The sequence below is a fragment of the Buceros rhinoceros genome, unplaced genomic scaffold (assembly GCF_000710305.1).
Source record: "Buceros rhinoceros silvestris isolate BGI_N320 unplaced genomic scaffold, ASM71030v1 scaffold6740, whole genome shotgun sequence".
Classification (NCBI taxonomy): Eukaryota; Metazoa; Chordata; class Aves; order Bucerotiformes; family Bucerotidae; genus Buceros; species Buceros rhinoceros.
Window position 1 is genome coordinate 114,656 of NW_010387801.1, and position 22,011 is coordinate 136,666.

A 22,011-nucleotide genomic window follows, 5' to 3' on the forward strand; every position below is an offset into this window, starting at 1 on the left:
CATGTTTCAGAGTAGTTAAGCACTGAATTTTCATCATGAGTATCCCCCAGAAACATTCACACGCTGCTTTTTATTGTCTACGTGAGGTAAGCTATTATTGAACAGTATTAACAACAAAAAGTGGTTTCAGGTTGGATTTGGGGGGGCGAGGAGGGAGGTGTAGTATAAGTGGTAGAGTTAGGTGCAGAATGCCCACCCTGTGTGTAAGGAATGCAGTGAATTAAGGTTTTGTCAGTATGGCTCTTCAAATGGGCACCACAGCGTCAGAACACGACTGCTGTTCCTATGGTCTGATCTATTCCGCCCCAGATCCCTGGGGAAAGCGGTGCGTGTTACCGCATTAATGTATTGTTGGTTTTTTCTTCACATTTAGCTCAGCTGGTTGTTGGAGGCAGCCTTTTCTGTGCAGAAATTTTTAGAGCACAATAAAGCCTTCATTCATAAGGAGGGAACCTGATGTTTACTTTTTTTGGCGGAATTCACCACTCACTCCCCAGTAAATCTAAAGTAAAAGCAGACACAGAGAGATATTGAAGTGCCTTCTATACCCACTGTGACTGGGTGCCGGGGAAATCGGTCCCATCGTGAGTAGCTGGACTCAATTTGGCCTGTGTTGCTCAGAAGTAGAAGTCACTCCCATGCGATGCTGACAAGGAGCCTAGGTGATGTTGATCCAGTTTGCAAGGTGGCAGGTGCTCTTACCTACCCACCCCTGCACCGGTCCCTTGACAGAGAAGCTGAAGCCAAAATACACAGAGAAACTGGCCTGATTTTCCTTTAAAATGTATTCTGGAGAAACCAAGGAATAAAGGAGGACAAAGAAAGAATGAAATAAGTAAACAATAGAGTTCCTGTTCTCATTTTATGCAGAAAAAACAGGGCTGGTGCTTCTTTTGGTAGTGCTGTGAATCAACACCTGCTTCAAAAAACTTCTCCACTGAGGAAAGGAAGAGTAGCCGGTTGATTTCAAAGCAGAGGTACATCTAGTTACAAACAAATAAATAGAACCAGGTCCTGGCGGCAGCTCTCTTTGAAATCTCAACATGAACTTTACAGATCTCAGTATCTAAGTGTTCGCAATCCAGACACATGTTCGACTGTTAATAGTCACATATATAATTTGGGGTTTATTGGTATAAATTCCGAGGGTAATCTGTTCTTCTTCAGTTCAAAGCCATTTAGAAATTAGAGGTAAGAAAAATGTCTTACCATGCACATCTCATTGTCCAAAGAGAAATTTCCCCCTGTCACGTTCTTCAGTGTTTTGTCTTCTCTGGTCACTCAGAAAACCAACATCTCCTGAGTCTACTGCTGGGTGCTGGTTCCCTTCTGCTGTCCTGGCTCTGAAAACACTCCACAGTATTTCAAAGCAAAATAATATAATATATAATACTTGGTGAATACTTATAATACTTGGTGGATACATCACAGCACATCACCACCTCACACGGAACCATGGGTTTTGTAATGTCTTTTGAAGAGATTTGAAGTCCCAACAAAGAGAAGAATTTTCTCTGTGTTAATGAGTTTAGTGGTAGCTAAGCTTGTTACCAAGACTTTTAGATGATTTTGTAAATACTAAGGCTTTAAAAGGAAAATGTCTACAAAGCTGTTCTAGATTCCATCCAACAAAGAGACTGTATCATTCGTTTCAAAATGTTAATGTTTTTTGTCTCCTCGCCTTCAATTTGGTCAAGCAATCCCATATAAGTCATCTCAGTGCAGCCATTATTTATAGCTAATAATCTCCTTTAGCTGCCAAACCGAAACTGGATCTCCTTCACTCTTGAGCTGAAAGCGCTTTTCTTTCTACAATGTGCTGGAAATGTGCCAATTTACCAGTTCCATTAACTTAATGAGGTCTGACAGCCTGCAGCAAATTTTCTCATAATCTCTCCTGGATTTAAATTTGGTGCTGCACAAACAAGTGAGTATGACCAAGTAGTTGCTTTTTAACTCTATATATTCTGAGCAAAATTCCTTACACATCTTAAAAACAAAGCAGGCTCGAGTCTTTCTTTTTTTGTGGGCAGTTTTTTTTAATCTTGCAGCAATTGTTAAATTTACTGATTAATTTACTTTTAACAATCATCTGAATGCTGTGTTTGTGTTGACCTGTTAAAAATCAGTCTTAAAACTTCGAGTGATTTAAGCGTAGTACTGTTGGTGGTGGGAGAAGGATGGTATTTATTTATTTTTATAATACACCTGAATAGTTATATGAGCTGTGAGGTTATGTCATGATTTTCACAGACTAATAAATAATCACTCTTATAAGGTCAACAGTAGTTTTAATGCAAGGTTAATCCTTAGCTTCTGTTTCCTAATACTAATAATGATTACTGTTGACTAAAGGCTGTAGTATGCTACTAAATTCACAAGAAACAGAATTGCTTGGCAAATTAAGCAGGGCAAAAGTACAATCTTGCTTTCTTGAGCTTGAATTCTACCCCCTTCCCAGTGACAGCGATATGCTGAAGGCAGAGCTGAAGAAAAACACGATTATTCCTCTCTGCAAGAAGAGCGGGTTCTTATTTGTATTTTTTTAGTACATTTTAGCTCCATAAATCTGTGGAACCACTTTAAATGCAACAGCATGGCATTGTAATAGAAAACTGCTAGTGACACACTGCGCTTTGAAAATGAGCTGGTAACAACGGTTTGACCTGAATTTAAAATGGCCAGGGGTGTTTCACTGCACCGTATAAACCCTGACACCGCGAAGTTTGAACTGGCGGCAGCGTTGCCCAAGGAGCTGTACATTTTGTGTTGCAGTGCTTTGGACATCAGAAGACCTCAGTACTTGGGGTAGAAGGTGTGTCGGAGGAATCTGAAATTGGAAAGCAGGTGACAAAATGTCTCAAGCAGAAATACGCCAAGTTCTGCAAAACTAATGCATTAGTCCTCTGTTTAATCTGGTTTTTCCTAACAATCTTTTGGGGAGCTATTCCTGGTTTTTGAGGGGGTAAAAACCCTCGGGCCTCATCCTTACAAAGTCTTATGAGGGTGCTTTACCTCACCGGGGGCGCTGCCCGCTGCGCTCAGTGGAAGTGGTCGTATGTTCATAGCACCGTGGAATTGCTCTGCAAGATCTCTTAGTTAATTTAGAATGTCTTTTGTTTCCGACTCCTGGAAAAACTCTTCCTTGTCTAAAGGCATCGAGATTTTGTGTGTGCATAAGCCATGGGAAATGTGAATGGCTGTTGATGTTTAGGTGACCAAGCGGTCCAGATGAGTCACATGCTCAGCGTACATGTACAGCATCGTATGGGATGGGCATTAACATCTTGCTCCTCATCCTGGGAGCCGTGTTTTAACGGAGAGAGCAGGGAGGTCACCTGTATGCAACCCCGGAGCCGTAATCCTGCATTCCCTCAGCCAGTGCTAAATGTACAGCTGAAAGATACTTTGGGACCCGTTTTTCTACGTGGGTCAACTCTCATGCCTTTATGACCAGTCTCATCCTGTCTATTTTAGGTCATTTTATCAGTTCAAGTCCCAGCTCCTCAACCGATTTGTAATTTCCCATGAAGAAGTAGTTGAAAGAAAATAGTGAGTTCGCCCTAATGCCGGAAACACTTCTGTTTTGTTTAGGGTTTTTTTTTTTTCTTTAAGAGGAAATAAATCACTTAGTTTGGAGCCCCGTGTATGTCTGATTCCAACATGCTGACAGCATGGTCAGTTTTTAATTTTATGTTCCTCAATCTTCCCAGTAATTTTTTTTGTTTTTCTCTCAGCCAAGATCTTTCTTGAGTCCCTGAACATACTTGCTTGAGCTTAATGTCAGAGTTTAAACACTGGTGTGTGTTTTGTTGCTGTTGGGATGCCTTATGCTCCCTTGAGCATTGCACGGTCTGGGGAAAAGGAGACTTCATCGGTATGGCGGGCGGTGGAGGGGCTTTGTGTCCTGCCGAAGCATTGAAGAGTCTTGTAGCAAGGCTGGATGTTTCATGCTGTATTTGTGAAAATGTTCTGTCAAATTACTCATCTTGTATTAGCTCAGCTGAATACAAGTTGCCTGAAGTTATTTCAGATAAAGTGAAATATGAAAAGAATGAAAACATTCTTCAGGACACATAACCCTGGGACAGGCAGGTACTGTTAAGTGTGCGTGAACATCAACATAGCAAGAGCACACAGCCAAACAGTGTTTAATGTCACCTATATATCAGTCAATTCTGCTTTGGAATAATGAACTTAGACTATACCATGCATTTTTTCCAAACATCAGCGAGTGTAGGTGAGGCCACACTCCTGCCAATACCCCTGGTGTTCTAAAAACAGTCATTTTTTGAAATTGCATTGATTTATTGCACATAACAGCACATTTAAAGGGAAATGTGGATAATTGCAAAGCTTAGAGTTGAGAAAACTATGTTAAATACAAAAAGTGAGCAATGGAAGTGAAATGTGAGTAAAGGTGTTATTAGGAGAGGAAATTAGCAGACATAGAGAAATCTATCTGAACTCTTTTTTTCTGTTTTAATACAGATTTTGCATTTTTGTTTTGTCGCTGTGGCGTAAAAGGTCACACAAATGTTGTCATTCATAGGTGGAGAGCTGGGGACTGAGACAATCTGTTGTGCAGACAGCTTTGAGAGCAGATGCGGTGGTGCACTTGGCTCTGACCATAGACCAGGGCCTTCTCCCCGCGCAGACCACTGCTTGTTCCTTGCGCTTTTATGACCATGGATGCCTGAATATGACATGGCTGAGTGTTGACATATACCTGACCATAAATCAGGGAACTACCTGGTTTGTGGTTGTGCGTGCATGCACATACGTTTTCGTTGCCCTTCAATTCATTGTAAGTGCAATGTAGGAGGTGTTGGCTGGAAAAATGTTAATTCATCGGTATATACCTGTCTCTTTTTTTCCTCATGTTCTCATTGTTGGTTTGTATTTCAAGAAATGGAAGGTGTTCAGATAATTTCATGGGGCTCAGAATTTCTGGCGTTGCCACAGGCTTCCTGTGTAACCTTGGCCAAGTTGCTTAATATGCCGTATTTTGACAGGGATCTGGAGAATGGTGCTTGTGGGAAGCAAGAAAGTATATGATTATGTTTCCTCAAATGAGAGATCTCCATAATAAATCTACCGAACAAGTCAAGCACAGCAACTTCTAATGAAGCCTTAATTTGTAAGTGTTTTTTAATGGGATGAAGTTATCCTCGCCAACAGATCTGAGTATTTCTAAGACACTGCGCTTGGACTTTTTAGAGGGAACCTCAGCAGATGTTCAGGCAGCTATCCAGGTATCTAAAGATAATAGAAGGAATTCCAACGCACTGACGTCAATAGCAAAACTTTTATTGACTTTAGCAGGCCAAGATTCTACCCTGTCACAGATCTGTGCTAACCCCTGTGAAAGAACAGCTCGCTGCAAATGGATGAAGACGAGAAATCATTTCCGAGCATATCCTCTTGTATTATGACCTCTCTGCCTTTTATGTTATCTTCAAGAACTGGTGTGAACGCACTTAACTTCGGGGTGTGTGAGAAAAGGCACAAATGCTCTTCTTGGCATTCCCTCGGTTCTCTTTCACTAACAGGTGATTATACTTGTGATATTCCTGATCACCGAGCTGAGCACTGGCAGTGCCAGTGTCTATGTGGCTTTCTCCCTGTTTAAAGACAGACACCACCATGCTGCATGCCTTTCCTGAGCTTCCAAGACCTGTTCCATCTTCTCTGAGCACATTCTTTTAATAAAAAATTTATTACTATTGTGAATTGTTTGAAGTCCTGAGAAGAGAGAGTTATGTTCTTGTCCAATTTGGAAAAAAGCTATGTGCTTCCAGGTCAGAAGCCCTCGTGTTCAGTCCTCCTTGCCAGTTACCTACTTAGGGGCGAGTACCTTACAAAACCTAAACAATTACATGTTATTGTAGAATCCACGTGGTTTTATTTCAGGCTGTCTTAGTAGCTGGGTAACGTGTATGAGTAACACCTATAGGGCAGATTTTGTGTTCCAGTGCGTCCATACCAGTTATTTTAGCTCTCTTGCTTAAATTCTCTGCGCTGCCACTGACTGAACCGGATACGTGGAGGTCTGGGTTTTGGGCCTTCCAGTTAGCCGCGTGTCTGCTTTGGTTTAAGTGGAGAAGCCCCCTGAGGCTTACACATTGGGTCTGTGTATAAAATCCTTGTGAGAATCAACAAACTTGAAAGGGCCTGACCTCCTTTACAGGATACACCATTTCCTCCATTTTCTATTCCACTTCTTTTTTCCTTCAAACCAGCTGCTTTAATATTCTCCTTACCTGAAGAAAAAAAAAAAAAAAGCCCTGCAGTTCAGTAGAAGCACTCCAACAATAATCAAACAAATATATACATATTTAAATGCACACTCAGGGGAAGAGAATAAAACTATTTTTTTTGTTTAAACTGTGAGGGTTGTGCTGCTGCTACTCATAAATCCTTGTGCGGTGTACTTGTAAGAGGAAAGTACTTTTTTGTCTAGAAGTTCATGTTTATGGAATGCAAAATAGTAAAAAAAAAAATCTTTTGAAAACGAGATAGGAGGTTTTAGTCTTATAAGAGATAATTATTTTGTAAGAAGTTAATGTGGTATCGAACTGTCCAGATGCAGTTTGGGCATAGTTTACTTTGTGCATCTATAATTACTTAAGAAATGCCCATTATTGCAATTGTGGGTGGACTTTTACAGTGTTTTGCATTAGTAATTTCAATTATTAGAATAAAAACATGCTTTGGGACAGCTCTTTCTACTAGAAGAAACTGTCTTTAACCCACTAGCACTTGACTTGTATCTGAATGTGAATCTTAAGCTGCAGGTGCTCTTTAAGGGCCCTGTTCAGCCAGACACATATATAAAGGCATCTGCAAGGTGTAAACATAGCTGGTAGAAAAGTACTCCTGATTTTCAGTGCACTTCTTCATGTTCCCCACTTTCTCACAAGATTTTCAGTAGGAATCACTGCTGATAGCTATTGAAAGTTTCTTCATTAATTACAATTTTGAAGTTCTCATCGCCTTCAAATATCTTATTGATTTTGGTATTTTCAAAATTTGTTTTCTCTCCAATTCTTGTCTGCAATTTGCATTGACTTACTGTCCTTGTATCAAATGAATGCTTTCATACACATACGTTTCTGTGTATGTTAACTTAAAAAAAAAATATTTTTATGAAATAAACATTCAAAGCTGGACATAATTTATGCTCTGTACTACCAAAGTGCTTATTAGGAAGGGCTAAGGTAGTTTGGTAAGTCTTTTTTCCTTCCAAAAAACCCTGGCCTGAGAAAAGTTTCTGCTTGATTTTAGAGCATCCCTCTCATGAGTTTAACACAGAAAGTACAGCTGCAAAACTACAATGAAATCCTAGTTTTGCTGCCTTCCTATTGAGCATTTGGGCTCCTCACAGTGTGAGGGGTGTATTCTCTGAAGAGTGTCCTCTGAAGAGTGTTGTGGAGAGATGCCTTGCAGCCAAGGAGGGAGAAATAGAAAAAAGTTATGTTGCAGTATTGTTTGGTATGAAAGCAGCGAGGAAGGAAATGCGTTTGCATGGTTATTGAGCAATGGCCCTCAGAGGGAAGATGCCCGTGAGATTTGATAGCTAGAGTCCCAGTAGGCTGTGAAAATGAGGATGAGTAACTTATAACTGATACAACAGAGAGGAGGAACTACGGGACAGATGCAGAAAATGTAAAGGAGATAAAAAGGTGTTTGGAAAGTGTGGGAAAGGCAGAGAACAAGAGAGGGGCCAAGAGCTAATGTGAAGGAAGGTGGCTAGAGGAGAGAGCTGGCTCACAGTGGTGTGGAGGGAAGAGGGGAGAGGCTGGTGCAGTGCTCTTTTAAATACACCTTCCGGGATTGTCCAGCAAATTAAACCAGTGGAGCTCTCCTTGGAACCAGCAGGGGCTTTGTCTAACAGCTTCTGGTTCTGCTGCTTCTGCACGTAAGATTGAGAGTTGTGTGTCTCATCTAGCACCCAAAATAAGGAAATTATCTCAGTGGTTTTAATGCTCAGTGAGATATCTCTCCGCTTTCCTAAGGAATGCTTGCCATGTGTTTTGTGGTATGATGGATGATGTTAATCTTGAGGTGGGAATCCCCTGATTCTCCAACCAGTGTAACACAAATGACAGCAATGCTGCACCCTCCTTAATTCCACTACTAGCACGTTCTCTCCAATGTCTGTCCATCCTGGGCTGTTAGTCAGCCCTCTGGACACTGGAAGTTTAGTTTTCATTTTCACTTAACTTCCTCCGTGCTGATTCTGCCAAGAGAAATGCATGTTTGTATTAGTTCTTTGAATGCTGGATTCCTTGACTGTATCAATTCCGCTGAAAAGAAATACCTCTAGAATAAATAGTGGCCAGGACCGGGAGACTCCTATCTGCTGCTCAACTCATATCAAGGAAATGTGCTTTGAAGAAATGTGTTGCAAAGCTGTAAAGTTACAAAGTACTCAACTGTAGATTATTCTGTACACATCATTGCATATTTACACAATGAGACAGGAGTATTAAGCAAAATAGGTTTTTCTATGTAACAGAACTTAAGTTGAAAGGTAAAAGAGGCTTGTTAACAATTTCTGAATTGAGGGAGCAAGTAATTAAAACACATGCTCTTTTTCATATCTAACTTACTAGAGAATAATTCTAGGCTGAAAAAACTGTTGTTGAGCTGTGCTTGTGCTTTGAAGCCTCAGAAAGAATCAGAGTTCACATACCAGAGTAGTTAGTCCCAGCCAGTTTCTGTCTCCAGCCTATCAACTCATAAAATTCCCCGTCTTTTTGCAATAGCGATAACACAGCCTGTTCTTTAACTGTTAGCTTGAACAGCAGGTCTAAGATGTTTCAGGTCAGATTTTCCACCCTGAAGATTTGAACCTAGTTAGTAAGTGTGTGTCTAGAATTCTCCTCAGTGTATAATCTATATTTGCTTTCTGAAATATTTTCTTGTATGCACCACTATTTCAAGTTTCTCCTGATCCCTGGGTGTGCTAAGCGAGCGTGTCAGTTCAGGCGTGTGTTCTCCCCTTGGCTTCACTAAGTCTTCTCCGGCCTGGGGTGCAGCACCTGCTTTGGTGAGATGGGGGCTTCAAAGCAACTCAGTAGATTTAGCAGGAGCTTTGGCTCTTTTTGCATGAGATGTGCTCTAATTAAAGTGATTAAAGGGTTTATCTGACTGGACGTTTTGAACACAGACATCAGTAAATGTGATACAGTCCATATTTTAGCGGCTTTTGAGCTTGCAAGGTGCTTCTTCCTTCCTACTTGTACAGTTTGTACATCTGGGTACACGTGGAACAGGTCAGGTTGTCATAGTTGTTTAGGTACCTCATGAGCTTTTTCAGAAGTGGGTATCCCAGCATAATTAGATGGGCCAATAGACAGCTTTGGAAACCATAGGGTTTTGTATGCAAATACCATCTTGAGATGAGATCTGGATCTGAGCATCTGCAGGACCAAAATTAAGTAAGGGAGATTGTATCTGAAATTGGTCTGTGGCCTTAAAAAGCTGTGGTGATGATAGGATGCTGGTGAAGCAGCTGGAGGTCTAATCTTAAGTTTTCCACAGAGTATGGATTTGTAAAAGAAGTCAGTCTTTGGTTTGAAATTATATATTTTTTAAAAAAGTACAATTACATAAAGCAGTGTCCCCAAGCTCTTTCAAAAGGACTCAGGATTTTTAAGGCCATCTCTCTGATTATTGTAGCACTAAATTTTAGCCATGACGGCACTGTTTCAAGACAAGGAATACCTTTCCTGCTGGGTTTTGCTGGTGTTCTCAGGTAGCTACTTCTTCACTTGAAAAAGATACAGGTGCCCATCATTGCAACTTAGAGATGTTTTTCCTGGGAATTGCAACCTTGTCAGTGGAATACAGAAACAGCTGAGCTTTTCATCAGGAGACAGGGCAAAAGTGCCGCTGCACTGGGCTGCAGCCAATAAAGGGATGGAGGTGGGTTACTCCGGGCAAACCCTGTGGGTGTAGATGAGCAGTACTGCAGTAAGCTTAAAATGGTCTTTCCTCTTCTCCTTGCAAGTGTCTTGTGTGGGTTGGTTTAGGGTTTGCTCTAAAACATTACATCGGCGTGGAGATCTAACATGATGTACCATCATACTTTATTTCAATCTGAGCCTGTTTCTGGTTTTAATCATGCCGTTGTGTCCCGTATGTGAGTGGATTTCTGCAAGTACTGCAACTCTGACCCTGCCTCTTGGCAATGCTGATACTCCAATCCGTTCTTTGACATTGTGGGGATTTTATAAAAAAAAAAATGACCCTAAAACAACAAAAAAACCTGTGTCAAGTTTGAACAGGCTATGCTGGGTTTGGGGTGGGTGGTTTTTGTTTGGTTGGTTTTGGGTTTTTTTGGTCCATTGAGCCATACAAGAGCCTAAAATAATAGAGAAATGGTTGGGGATCTTAAAAGACGATAAATAAATGCTCTTTATGTTGTCTTAATGCTCTGACATATTTCTGAAGAGAAATTATCACTAATGTGTTGGCTTTAGTTCTCCTATTGCCTGATTAAGGAGCTGGTGCGGTTCTGGTGAGACGACAGGCTGCTAGCGGCTGCTTTCCCAGTGAAATACAGCCTGATATTCAACACCAGCAGCCTGTGTTTGCCAGCTCTTGCTCTATAAGAGAGATCCTAATCTCAACAAGATAAACTGCTTAAATAAAAGTTGGTGAAAGAACAGTCCGAACGGTGGATTATGCTCTCACAGGTTTACAGTGCTTTGCTTTAGGACAATTCTGGGCTTGTGTCCTTAGGAGCAGCAGTCGAAGAGCTGGGGTGTTGCGTGTTTACAGGATTGTACTGATTGTGATTTTTACCAAGTTAATTTCTGTTCAGTACTTGCATGTTCTTTTTCATTTTGTACTGGGAAGAAATTACGGGGAAAGGGTTAAGAGCGTGCTTACTCTTCATCTGTTTTAAATCCATAAATGTGAGCCCCTGTGCTGTTTCTAGGTTTCAGATTACGCTCTGTGATTTATAGGAAAAGGCTGTTCTCCACAAGCTGAAATCCCATGTGTTTCTCCACCATTGTAAAATAACAAATCCTTGAGAATGCTTCCAGTTGCAAAAATTGCAGTTTTGAACTACATTTGTAACTGCCTTTTTTTTTCTGAAGCGATGGTATTGATGTGGGAAGTGAAGTCCCCCTGTCCTAATGCTATCTGTTCAAGGTTTGCCCTGCTTTTCATGGCGGCTTACACAAACTATAGCAACACCCTCATGTTTACAGTCTTCTATCACTTTATTCTGGGAGGATACACCCACTAAAAAGTGCAGCTGTGAGCAGACACTTATATCATTCTGCAGGAGTTACATCCAGAGCCCCTACAGAGATGGCAAGCCCAAAGCCATGGTGACCTAATGGCCCGCCAGCTTTCGGGTGTCCCGTGGTGGAAATCAGCAGAGAACTTGGCCTCGTGTTTTCCAGTTTATTTCTGTGGCAGTGATGGGGGGTTTTGATACGGTACAATTTCAGATTATAGGGCTTAGAAACAGCTTCACAGCAGCAACTTCCATCTTCTCTTTTGCATTATTAACTGGTAGGAGAATTTGCTAGTCATCTCTGTAATGGAAAATGTTCGGATTTCTGAAATATCACTGATTTGGGTAATGTAAATATTGCTGTTCGGGCTGATTGCCGTTTCCTTTCGGGTATTTTTTCCCCGTCTCTGCTTATTTTGTCAGTGGCAGCTGTGTTGTGACTTTCCTTTGTGTTGAACAGCTGAGATACTCTCTCAGTTTACCTGCTTTGCCAGGATAGAATAGAGTGCACTTGTCTGTGAGTGAATCTAACCTCTTGCTTATGATTGGCTTTACCAAGGAAAACCAATTTTTTTTGTCTCTATCCACCATTATTTAAAAATACCCATATTACTGAGAAGTGGTAAGAACTGGAGGAGGTTCTGGCTAAAGCCATTGTGTGAGGTTAAATAAGTAGCAATGCAGTATTGTTTTGACCTTCCATGAACTGTGTCAGGAGTTGACCTAATAAAAGCTTATTTCTTTTGTCTCAAAACAAAAGGTTAAATGGGATGTTGTTAGTAGTGTTACACGATGACTCTTAATTTGGATGTGTGAGGTACAGCACATACTAAATTAGCACGTTCAAGTATGATGTAAAGTGGAACAAGTAATTGAGAATTCTTAATGAGTTGATGATAATTTTGAGGTTTTGACATCTCGTACTCAGCATTAGGTATTTTTGCGTACAGGTTGTATCCGGTGTCTATTCAGGGCAAGGCATTTTAAGCCACAGAAAATCCACAAACTCAGCCTTGAATCTGCAGAGCTCTTGGAACTCCCTGTGATGAATACAACAAAGAGCTACTGTGTCATGTTAACAACTTCTTGAGCATAACGAAGTAGTGTAACATCAGCCGGTTTAATAGTCAAAGGTTATTGTACGTTTAATAGGCCAGCAATAGGAAGGCAAGTAACCAGAGGCTATATGGGTATTTCTTCCTACTATCACTGAGTGGAGCCCCGTGTTTCCTTGTGTAATTCAGAGCCATCAATGATAAGCTCTGCAAAAAGTATTTCTTTAATCTGAAAAGATTGCTCTTAACCAGATGCTGCAAAATAATAGTATTTGTGGCTTTCTGTGTGCACTGAACTATAGCTCTGTTGTGTTGTCTTCAACTTCTTTAGAAAGGGAGTTTAACCTGTCAGACTACGGCTGTAAGACAGTTAAGACTGTAAGACAGTAAGACATTCTTATTTACTTACCTGTGATCTCATTTGTGTGTAGTTGCTTTCAAATTACTTGGTCTTGAAACCACATCAAAAAGCAATTGCCTTCTGACTGAGCAAGATGCAGAGAGTGAAGAGCTACTTAAAGGTTTGCTGTGATTTGATACAGGTATCAATGTCAGTTCATATTTGATAATGCTGTCACCAAAGTTGGGGAAAAATAGCCAATTCTGACCAAGTGGGAGTTGGTTCTTATATTTTTCCTGCTTTCTCTATAGGGCATTTCAGAACCTTCCAAAAATCATTTTGTCTTCCTATATTTTTGCCCCATGCCCTTTGTGCAACTCTTCATGCCCTGGTAACGGGCATTGTGGAAATGTACAGCAAAGGTGATTTAGAATGTTCAGGAAACCTCATGCTCCTGCCTGATCTCAGTGCAGCCTCTCATAGCAAGGGTTACGTTCTTAGCTAGCAGCACTGTGGGCAGACCACAACGGAAGTCTCTGATGCTACATCTGTTTGCCCCAGCATACCATTAGCTCTGTAAACGTATGCGTGATCTTTATTCTTAGCTGCAGCAATTTGTCTTGGTTCTAGACATACCATGTGTTGGACCGTTTCCCCTAAGAGAAGTTTGACAAATTTGAGCATTGTGCTCCAAAATCCTGTGCTATTTAGCTATTCCGATCAGTTGAAAATCAGTGTAGTGGTTTTTTGGTTTTTGTTTTTGGGGTTTTTTTTTGGTCAGGATATGCTGAGGAATAGAGGGACAAGTGGGAATGGAGTAGAGGGTCAGCATGCTTGAAAACTTTGCTTTTAATGGTGTGTTTATCTTCCTCATGCTAGTCCGGTCTCCCAGTATCACATAATGCTTTGTGGAAAGCTGTTCTTGAAAATTCAATTGTAAAGTGATCTGCCTTGAGTTACAGCACCGTAGCCATCCTGCAGCAGCATAGACATTACACAGTTTGTACTTGAGGAAGGAAGCCAAGCCAAGCCCCTTGTGAGACTTGTGCTCCCTGGGAGAAAAACAGCTGCCAAAAACTTCTTCTCCTCGCGCCATCTCTTGCTGATCCACGTGGCAGTTATCTTACCTGTGCTAACTGAAGGCCAGTACAGCAATGGTTCTTTCCCTTCTCAGGCCTGCATCGAAATACTCATTTCACATTGCCTTGATACGAGCACGTTTTCAAGGGCTGGGTTGATGAGCTGTGCTTTCCCGAGTCGCTCCGAGTCTCAAATTGCTGTTAGTGCTTGAAACAAGTCAAGTCACTCGAGCTTGTTTTCCCCTCTCTGTATGAATCCCCACCACCCCTTGGACACGTCTCCCAGGCCACCAGTGCACAGCTGAACGCAGCGCTGACCCGCTGAATGCAGCTCATTAGGTTTCCCACTGGCTGCCATCGCTGCGTGTCGGCTTTTCCCAGCACAGGGCACAGCCCTGGTGCCGTGCTGAAGCAGGGCTGCCTCTCTCCAGCTGCAGGCCAGCAGTACAGCCCTGCTGAGAGCTGGGGAGATCGCATCATGCTCCTGCAGCTGCTGAGCTGCCCACCCCACGGGGAGGCTGCATCCCCCATGTATACACCATGCTCCAATGGCACGACTGTGAAAAACCTACAGATTTTTTCCTTTTAAATTATTTCTTATAATAGTAGCCTATTTGTATTAACTGCAGACATTAAAATGTTGAAATTCTCCAAAGGCAATGGTATTTTTTTAAACCTGTTCTTTTTTGCATGTCTCCTAAAAATCCACTAACCAAGCTAAACCAGACTGTCTGTAGAGAATGCTATAACTACATGAAAGGATTTCTGAGTTAAGCCCATGACTTTTGAGAAGGAATACATAAAAGCTGCTGTAAAATAAAATACAAATCCATTAAAAGATGACTGTGGATTTAAAATCACATATTTTACATTTAAGAAAGAAAAAGACCAACCACAGAGAGCTGGGAGAATACATGGTGGGAGGAGGAGCTTGTGGGTGTTAATTCAGCTGAAGCTGGTTCCCCCGGCGCTGTGTTCCCGTTCAGTTAGTACTGCCCGAGTTGTTTACTGGCTGAAGGGCTCACCAAAAGAGGAATGTGACATTGCTCTTACCTCGTATTCTTGCAGAGCAATTTTTTAATGTATGATTGCTAATACTCCTCTGGGAAGTCAGCCCCTGCATTCCCCTAGGTAGGGAGCTGAAATTACAGTGACACATGCGTTTAAGTCAAAGCAGCTGGCATTTTTAAAATTAAACACTCAAAACATACTGTTCTGTAGAAATTCTTAATCAGATGTCTTCATAGAAATCTTTTGCTGCTGACACTGAATTATTCAGTGCTTAGATGAACAAATGCATTTGATGACATCTTACCTCTTCCTGACCAAATTGCAAGAAGAGATAGGGAGATGTAGATCTTTTGTAACCAAATTACTTACATGCAAATAATTCCTAGAATGCCTTTGACTGCTAAACCCAAAGGCATTTTAACAGTCTGGCTTAACTGCTCTTTGTGATTCTCCTTGTTCTACATATATCTATTATTTCTGTACTCCTATTGCATTTAAACATGGGAAGACCTCAGAGCTGAGGGCTATGGGGAAGAGCTGAATTTATTTTGTTTGTCTTGTCACTAGTTTCTAACCTTCCTTTCACAAATTGGTGGAAGTCCGGGGGGCAAGGTCTAGTAAAGAATGTTTGTCCATTAAAAATAATTCATAACTGAAAATGTTATGGGAGCATTTACCCAAACGCTCCGCTTGGCTGAAGCCCATTTCATAAAACTTACAGGTTTGTAACTGGTTTGCTCTTCAAGTGTCGTCATACTTTTTCTAAAACTTCTGGGGAGCTTTTACAGGTTTGACCTTAAGATGGTGTTTTGTGAATCATTTATGGGCCAGGGTATATTCTGAGGGCCCCCAATAAACACATCATAGTGATGGCAGATGACAGTTGCCAACAAACGCGACGGAAAGCTGGGTAGCCCATGTTATTTGGAATAATCAGGGATTCCGACTGTGTTCCTGGCTGCAAAAGGTGATCCAGCCTATTTCCTCTTCCAGAACACACAGCAATGCAATCCGATCCCTTCCAATTTATCGCATCTAAAATGTTGCCTAGTACGGAGACTCCCATCAACTGTAATGGGCAGGGAATGACAGGATGTGTGAAAAGACAAGAATAACCTTGAGCCACAGTGAATTCTATACCAAAAGCGCCTGGAGGACTAACGATGAAAGATCTCATTAGACTTAAATGCCCTAATGAAATGGCTTAATGTAGTTACTCTGAATCTCGTCCGCCAGGTTCTGTGACAAGGAACACTTTTCAGTGCCTGACTGGAAAAAAGTATTTCGGTTCACATGCACATCTTATTATTAAAATCTGATGTGTTAAAGATAAAGTTCAAGTCTAAATAATGCTTAGTGCCAAAAACTTCAGGTCAACTGACTTCAGCCTTCTTTCTTAATACTGTAGCTCTGTCCTAAGTCCAGAAATTCAAGACGACTGCAGAGAATTTAAATATGTTTGAAAACTGAGCTTGACTTCGAATCAATGTTAGGTTTACTGAGAAATGGGCCTTTTGTAAAAGAGATTACAAATCTGTGGTTCTCTCCTACCGAGTTTTCGTTCTTGTTAAACTCATTCTGAATAGGCAGCATTGACCTTTTAACTCTGATAATATCTGTGTCCCTGTGCATTGGGAGGTCTGTGCCAGACATTATGGCCCTGATAATAAAATGTTCTACAAATGAACAAAAAGGCGAGTGTTATAAATAGGAAATTAACACCACCTTTCCTCTGTCTTGTGGCTTTAATATTTCTGTTAACACTAAACCAATATGTAGAACACCTTCCTGAGATGAAAAAGGGAACAAACTTCTAATAGTGTTACTACGGATTTGATAGAAAATTCAGCAGCTTTGTAAGGACAATAAATATATCTTAGTAATTGTTTTTCCTTTCTTGTTCTGAAATGAAAGAGCTGTTTATTTCAGAACAGGGATTAATCTTATAAAACTTCATTAAAAAAAAAAGGGGTTATTTTTCTTGAAACATAAAACAACTAAACCATGCAACTGCTTACATCCTTTTTTGTAAAGGCACCTGTTTTTTGTAACCAAAACTCTTAGCCTGGTCCCAGAAAGCATTCTGCCGGGGTGGCCCGGCAGGTCCCCTGGCAGGAAGGAGGCAGGCGGTGCTGGCTGAAGCCGCTGACATTCGCTGCGGCTGTCGGTGAGTGCAGGACCGGGGAATGAGCCTCACCTTGGGAAACCTACTGAGGTTTTGGCTGGCTGTGTGGTGAAAAATGAATAATGTCACAGTCAAATGTACAAATGGCTCCATTACCATAGTCTGGGGCATTTATAAATGTATAACAACCTTCCAACCAAATGAGAACGTCTGTACAATTACCTGAATTTCTTCAGCAAGCTTGTTTTCCAAACTACAGGACATTCCAGTCCAGATTTCTGATGGACTAATGAAGCGATCAAGTTTCCTCTAAATGACTTGTTGTAGGTCGTGTACGCTAACAACAAAAGCAGGCAGGAAAAATTAATGATTTCTAGTCATTTTATTCTGTCGGGCTTTCTGTTGTAATGTGGGTGCTCAATCCATTGTATGTTGATGATGAGGGGTTTTTTTATCCTCATTCTTATGCTTTGAGAAGTGCCTGCATCCACTTCAGGTTGCTTTTTCGGTGCTCAAATAAAGGAAACCTACATTACACCTGCAAGTAATGTAGGTTTGTATGAATCTATTGACCCGTTAACACTGGGATGGTTTTCTGTTGTTGGTGAGTTGCTATATCCTCCTTCACACTTCTGAATCATCCCTACGGGTTCTGACAATGTTACAGCTTTGTGGGCAGCTTTGGGACCTCATTCTATGAGTCCATGGGAAATGTCACGTGTTTGTGCTGGTTCAAGGTGATCTTGATGTCGTGTTTATATCAAGAAAGAAAATTACTGGTAGCTAGCGAAAGCTCTCGGCAGTTTTTCTTTGGAAAGGTGCAGGCTGAGATGTCTAGTATTAGAGCAGTAACCTTTAGTTTGATTTTACAGGCATACAGACTACTTCAGCTTGGTTTTGAAGGTAATATACTGATGGTTATTGGAGTGAATGCTCAGGGGAAGAAAATAACTTTTCTGACAAACAGCAGAGCCCTTGTCTGCTGCCCCTGTTGCTAAAGCACTCGTCAAACAAGCTCTCTCCCAAAGTCAGGCAAAACCGAACATGAGGTGTTTCAGCTGCAGGAGAGCTTCCTCCCACAGCCACCCTGAAGCAGGCAGATCTCTGGAGTAACCCGCTAGTCCCTTAAAAACCCCTTCCAGAGGGCTCAGGGAGGGTGACTGCCATCAGCGCCTCTCCCAGGGGCCTCTCCCGCTCGCTCTGAGGATGCGAAGGGCCGTGGTGCTGTCTGAGAGCACTCTCAGATGATGTCATTTCCCACCACACTCCTAAAAAAAAAAAAAAGTATTCTTGCCCCAAGGACAGTGATGTATCAAGTGGCTTTCTGGCACCTGAGCATGCTGTGTGTCTCCAGAGGGGCAGACAGCCATTCTGTAGCCAGAATTCAGAGATGTCACAAGTGGCTGAACAAACAAATATCGCCAGTTAATGGTTAAACTCTCAATTTACCAAAGCGTTTGTAACCAGTTTGCGAAAGAGATCAAACAACCGTGAATCATAACCCTGGCTACTAATTAAATCCTTTATTCCCTTTCCTCATCGCAGAAGCATTTAATCTTGGGGAATCAGGACAGCCTGTCGTGCGGAATTAGATTTTACAGCATAAGCAGGAACAAGCTTACTGTAAGGCTTCCTACCGGGGCGGGAAATGGGAAAGAATAAAACAAGAATATTAACTTTACCTCCTGGCATGGAAGTTCGTGTTAGCCCTGAGCAATGACTTGATGTGAAATAGCTGCACTGGAAATTCATTTTGCTGGTATAGTCCTGTTGTTTCCCGGAAGGGTGAATACCGTTTTTATAATCTGGCTGTCCTGCTTATAGATGAGACTCGACATCTTGATAGAGAATGAGGGATTTGGTGTGCTTTACCAGTGACCCTCTGTCCCAAAGAAAAATGTTTTACGCAGAAATAACGGACTGTGAAGAACACCCCGAGGAAACGAGGCGTGAACGGAAATACTACAGGCAGTTTTATTGCAATTGAAATTTATTTCTATTTGTCATAAGATGTTTTTGTGTACATTTATATAGAGGATGTTTAGCTGCATCACAGCTACGCTTTTACATTGTCGATATGTAACAGCAAATTAAGCAGCGTTTGTCTCTTTGGTTCCCACCTCTGTGAAGCAGGACTTTAAACCCCCAAACATCAAAATTTTCTTTGGTTTTGGGGAAGTCACCCATGTCCTGAGCAGCAGAGGGATGCAGCAAGAGAGATGCAGTACAGGGGTAGTACAAACTAGCACTAGCTAACGCCGTTCACCAGGACTCGACCCATGCAGGCGGCCGTCTCACTTAGGAGGAACGTGTTGCCGTTTTTATAGCGTGAGCCATGACCTTGCAGTCAGATCTGCGGGGCCTGGAGAGAGCCTTGGAGACCCCGACGTACGGCGATAAGAGGGGAGGGCCTCCCTGTACACAACCAGCTGCGGAGTCACGGGTCAGAGTGTAGTTACTGAGGCACAGTCGCTTTGTATAAATGCACTTCCAGTCTTAGCAACATGTAGACCCATGGTGAAAAGCTGTACGTTATTAGTTTGAGAAGCAACCATATTTTACACTGTATCTGGAGAAAGTAATCTTTTCTGTCATTGCTAAATCTGGACAGTGTCTGTAACGGAAAGAAACCTCCTGAGAGGCAGCGTCTACAAGGAGAAAATAAGAGCTTTGTGTGGTTCTGGTTTTGGCTTTGTGGAAAGCTGTTTTCATGCTAAAGTGCTCAGTTTTCAGAAGGTGAACCCCCCCTATGCTGGGCAAAGGATGGACATCCACCATGCGACCACACAGAACTTCTGTTCGTAGGGGGAGATTTGTTCTGAGGAAATAACATGAATACTCACTAAAATCCCGGGTGATATTTAACGGCAGAGGCTTGGGTGATGCCCTGTTGTATCATAGCAAAGACCCAAACCTGTGCACAAATTAAATAAGATTTTTCCATCCCATAGCGAGGATGAATGCTGTCAGGTTCAGCACAGCCTGGTGACACCTCAATATGCCAGTCTATCAGTATTATTACTAATAATTTTATAAAGATAAAACATCTGGAATATCTAACTCTGCTTTTACTGCTGCTTCCCCAAAGCCGTCACTAGAAATCTGTTCGGGATGAGAGTTATGGGTACTAGATATTCATGCATTGAAAAGGGAAGTAAAGATTGTGCCACAGTGTCATTCAAGCACATCTTGAGAGGAGTAAGAGAATGAGCAAGCGGAATAAATGATTGGCACAGCTTAAATGTTTGATTTGATACTTTAGCATTAAGAAGAAAAACACATCATTCTTGCAAGCTTTGAAAAATTTAATTTATCTGTTGCTCTTTATGAACTGTTTAAAAATAAAGTCAGTATGAAAATCTGTTATGTTAAAGTACAAAGAGCGAATTATTATTTTTTTTAATTCTGAATTCAGTTCGTATGTGTGTGCATAAAGAGGGAGAAAGAATTCTATAAAGAGCTTTCAGACTTGTCTTTATAGACATTGACAGTTCAGTCTGGGGATACGTGTGTGTGCAGACATTGCATCCGGCAACCACAAAGTCATTTGGATTGTTTAGCAGTCAACAACTCCATAACCTTTTAAGCGTTTTTTAAAATAATCTTTGAAAAACAAATTTGTGTAAGTGGAGAAACATATTGTATGAGACTTAGAGGGGGAGAAGACCACAAAAAACCCCAAAGCTGGACTTCTAGAGTGCCCGTGTATAAAAGCATGTGCATGGTTTTTTATATTCACCTTGAAAGGTGGGAAGGTCAGCACACTAGCGTGCTGTGCTCCCGGGCGGAATCGCAACTCCTTACATTACACACTCGTGTGTTAGCAAAGCATTTACTGCAGCCTGTTGTGTTTGTTGTCTGGATGGAGATGCTCTTTCACCCCACTCACCTTCCTCATTTTCCCCGCAGGCTGCGAGAACACCACCGCGCTGCAATTAAGGTGATTCGGAGGATGCAGTATTTTGTAGCGAAGAAAAAGTTCCAGGTGAGTTGGGAATAGAAAGCTCCCTCTCTAAACAAACCCTTTTATTCCCCTGGTTCATTGTTTCTGTTAGAATAAGAGAGGCAACACAGTTCACTTCAGTAACGGTGAGCGACACCCTCTATTCTGTCCCTCCTTCAACCGGGCGGTGGTTGAGCAGCAGGTTAGTCAACTGTGGATGCACTGAAATAGGCTGAACTCCTGAAATGCAGCCTGAATTAAAATGATATTTTCTGCTAATGGACTTGACCCTTAGCCCTCTGTTATTGCTGTCTCTCTCTCGCAGTGCAAACATTCTCATGTGTCTCCATAATTCTGAGCTTACGTTACTGTCGTGCTGAGTCAGGAGGATTAGAGATTAAAGTACTGCCTCAGCCTTGTTTCTGTCTCTTAACAATAATGAAGTCCTGGTAAGAAGCCGGGGTAGAAATTTGTTCAAGTGTTGGAAGGTTTCTCCTTCCTTTGCCCATCTCCCCTTTGCGTAGGCGAGAGACCTCCTTCCCGGTTTGGCGGGTATCGGTTCTCTTTACTCCTCTGGCCCTCACGTTTCACGTGTGGCACTTCACTCTCTGTGATATTGCAATATCGTGAGCATTTAACAGTAGCTAATTAACCTTGTTGCCTGCCCTGAATGAAAAATTCTGACTGCAAACTTTCTAAGAATGCCATTTCTAAATCAATTTCATTAATCCCATAAAAACATGTCAACAGCCTTCAGCTTGACTTAAACCAGATGATTATATATATGTAAGAAATATATTTCTTAAAATGAATTAATACGGGACAATCTCTGCAGAACAGGCTTCACAACTGAAAATACAAAGGAAGAGAGGGCCTTAACTGCTCACATCATTTTTATGCGTGACCATGCCAGGACTGCTTACAATAGACTAAAAAGCTTTCCCGCCCTTAATCTACACCGTCCCAAAAAGGGAGGATGTCCTTCTTCCTTCATATTTGAAAGGCACAGAGTTTAGGATCGAAAAGATTACACTGATGATGACTAACAGTCCAAGAAATCACTGTTTCTGTAAGGCGATGCTCGCTGCTACTTCAGAACCATCATTCTGGCTTCCTCCTTCAAATTTAGAGGCACTGCCAGATTTCTTCAGCAGTTTTCTACACTGAATCTTTCTAGTTTTACCAAAATTCATTACAT

The 22,011-nt window shown here is 41.6% G+C and overlaps 1 protein-coding gene across 1 annotated transcript in view; it reads left to right on the plus strand.

Annotated features, from left to right (window-relative positions):
* The window catches only part of KCNQ1 (potassium voltage-gated channel, KQT-like subfamily, member 1), a gene marked incomplete at both ends in the record, with an annotated part of 141,638 nt that overhangs the window by 113,694 nt on the left and 5,933 nt on the right, over positions 1 to 22,011 (plus strand). Inside the window, 1 exon segment of the mRNA XM_010135032.1 lies at positions 20,780 to 20,855. Coding sequence (XP_010133334.1) covers positions 20,780 to 20,855 — 76 coding nt within the window.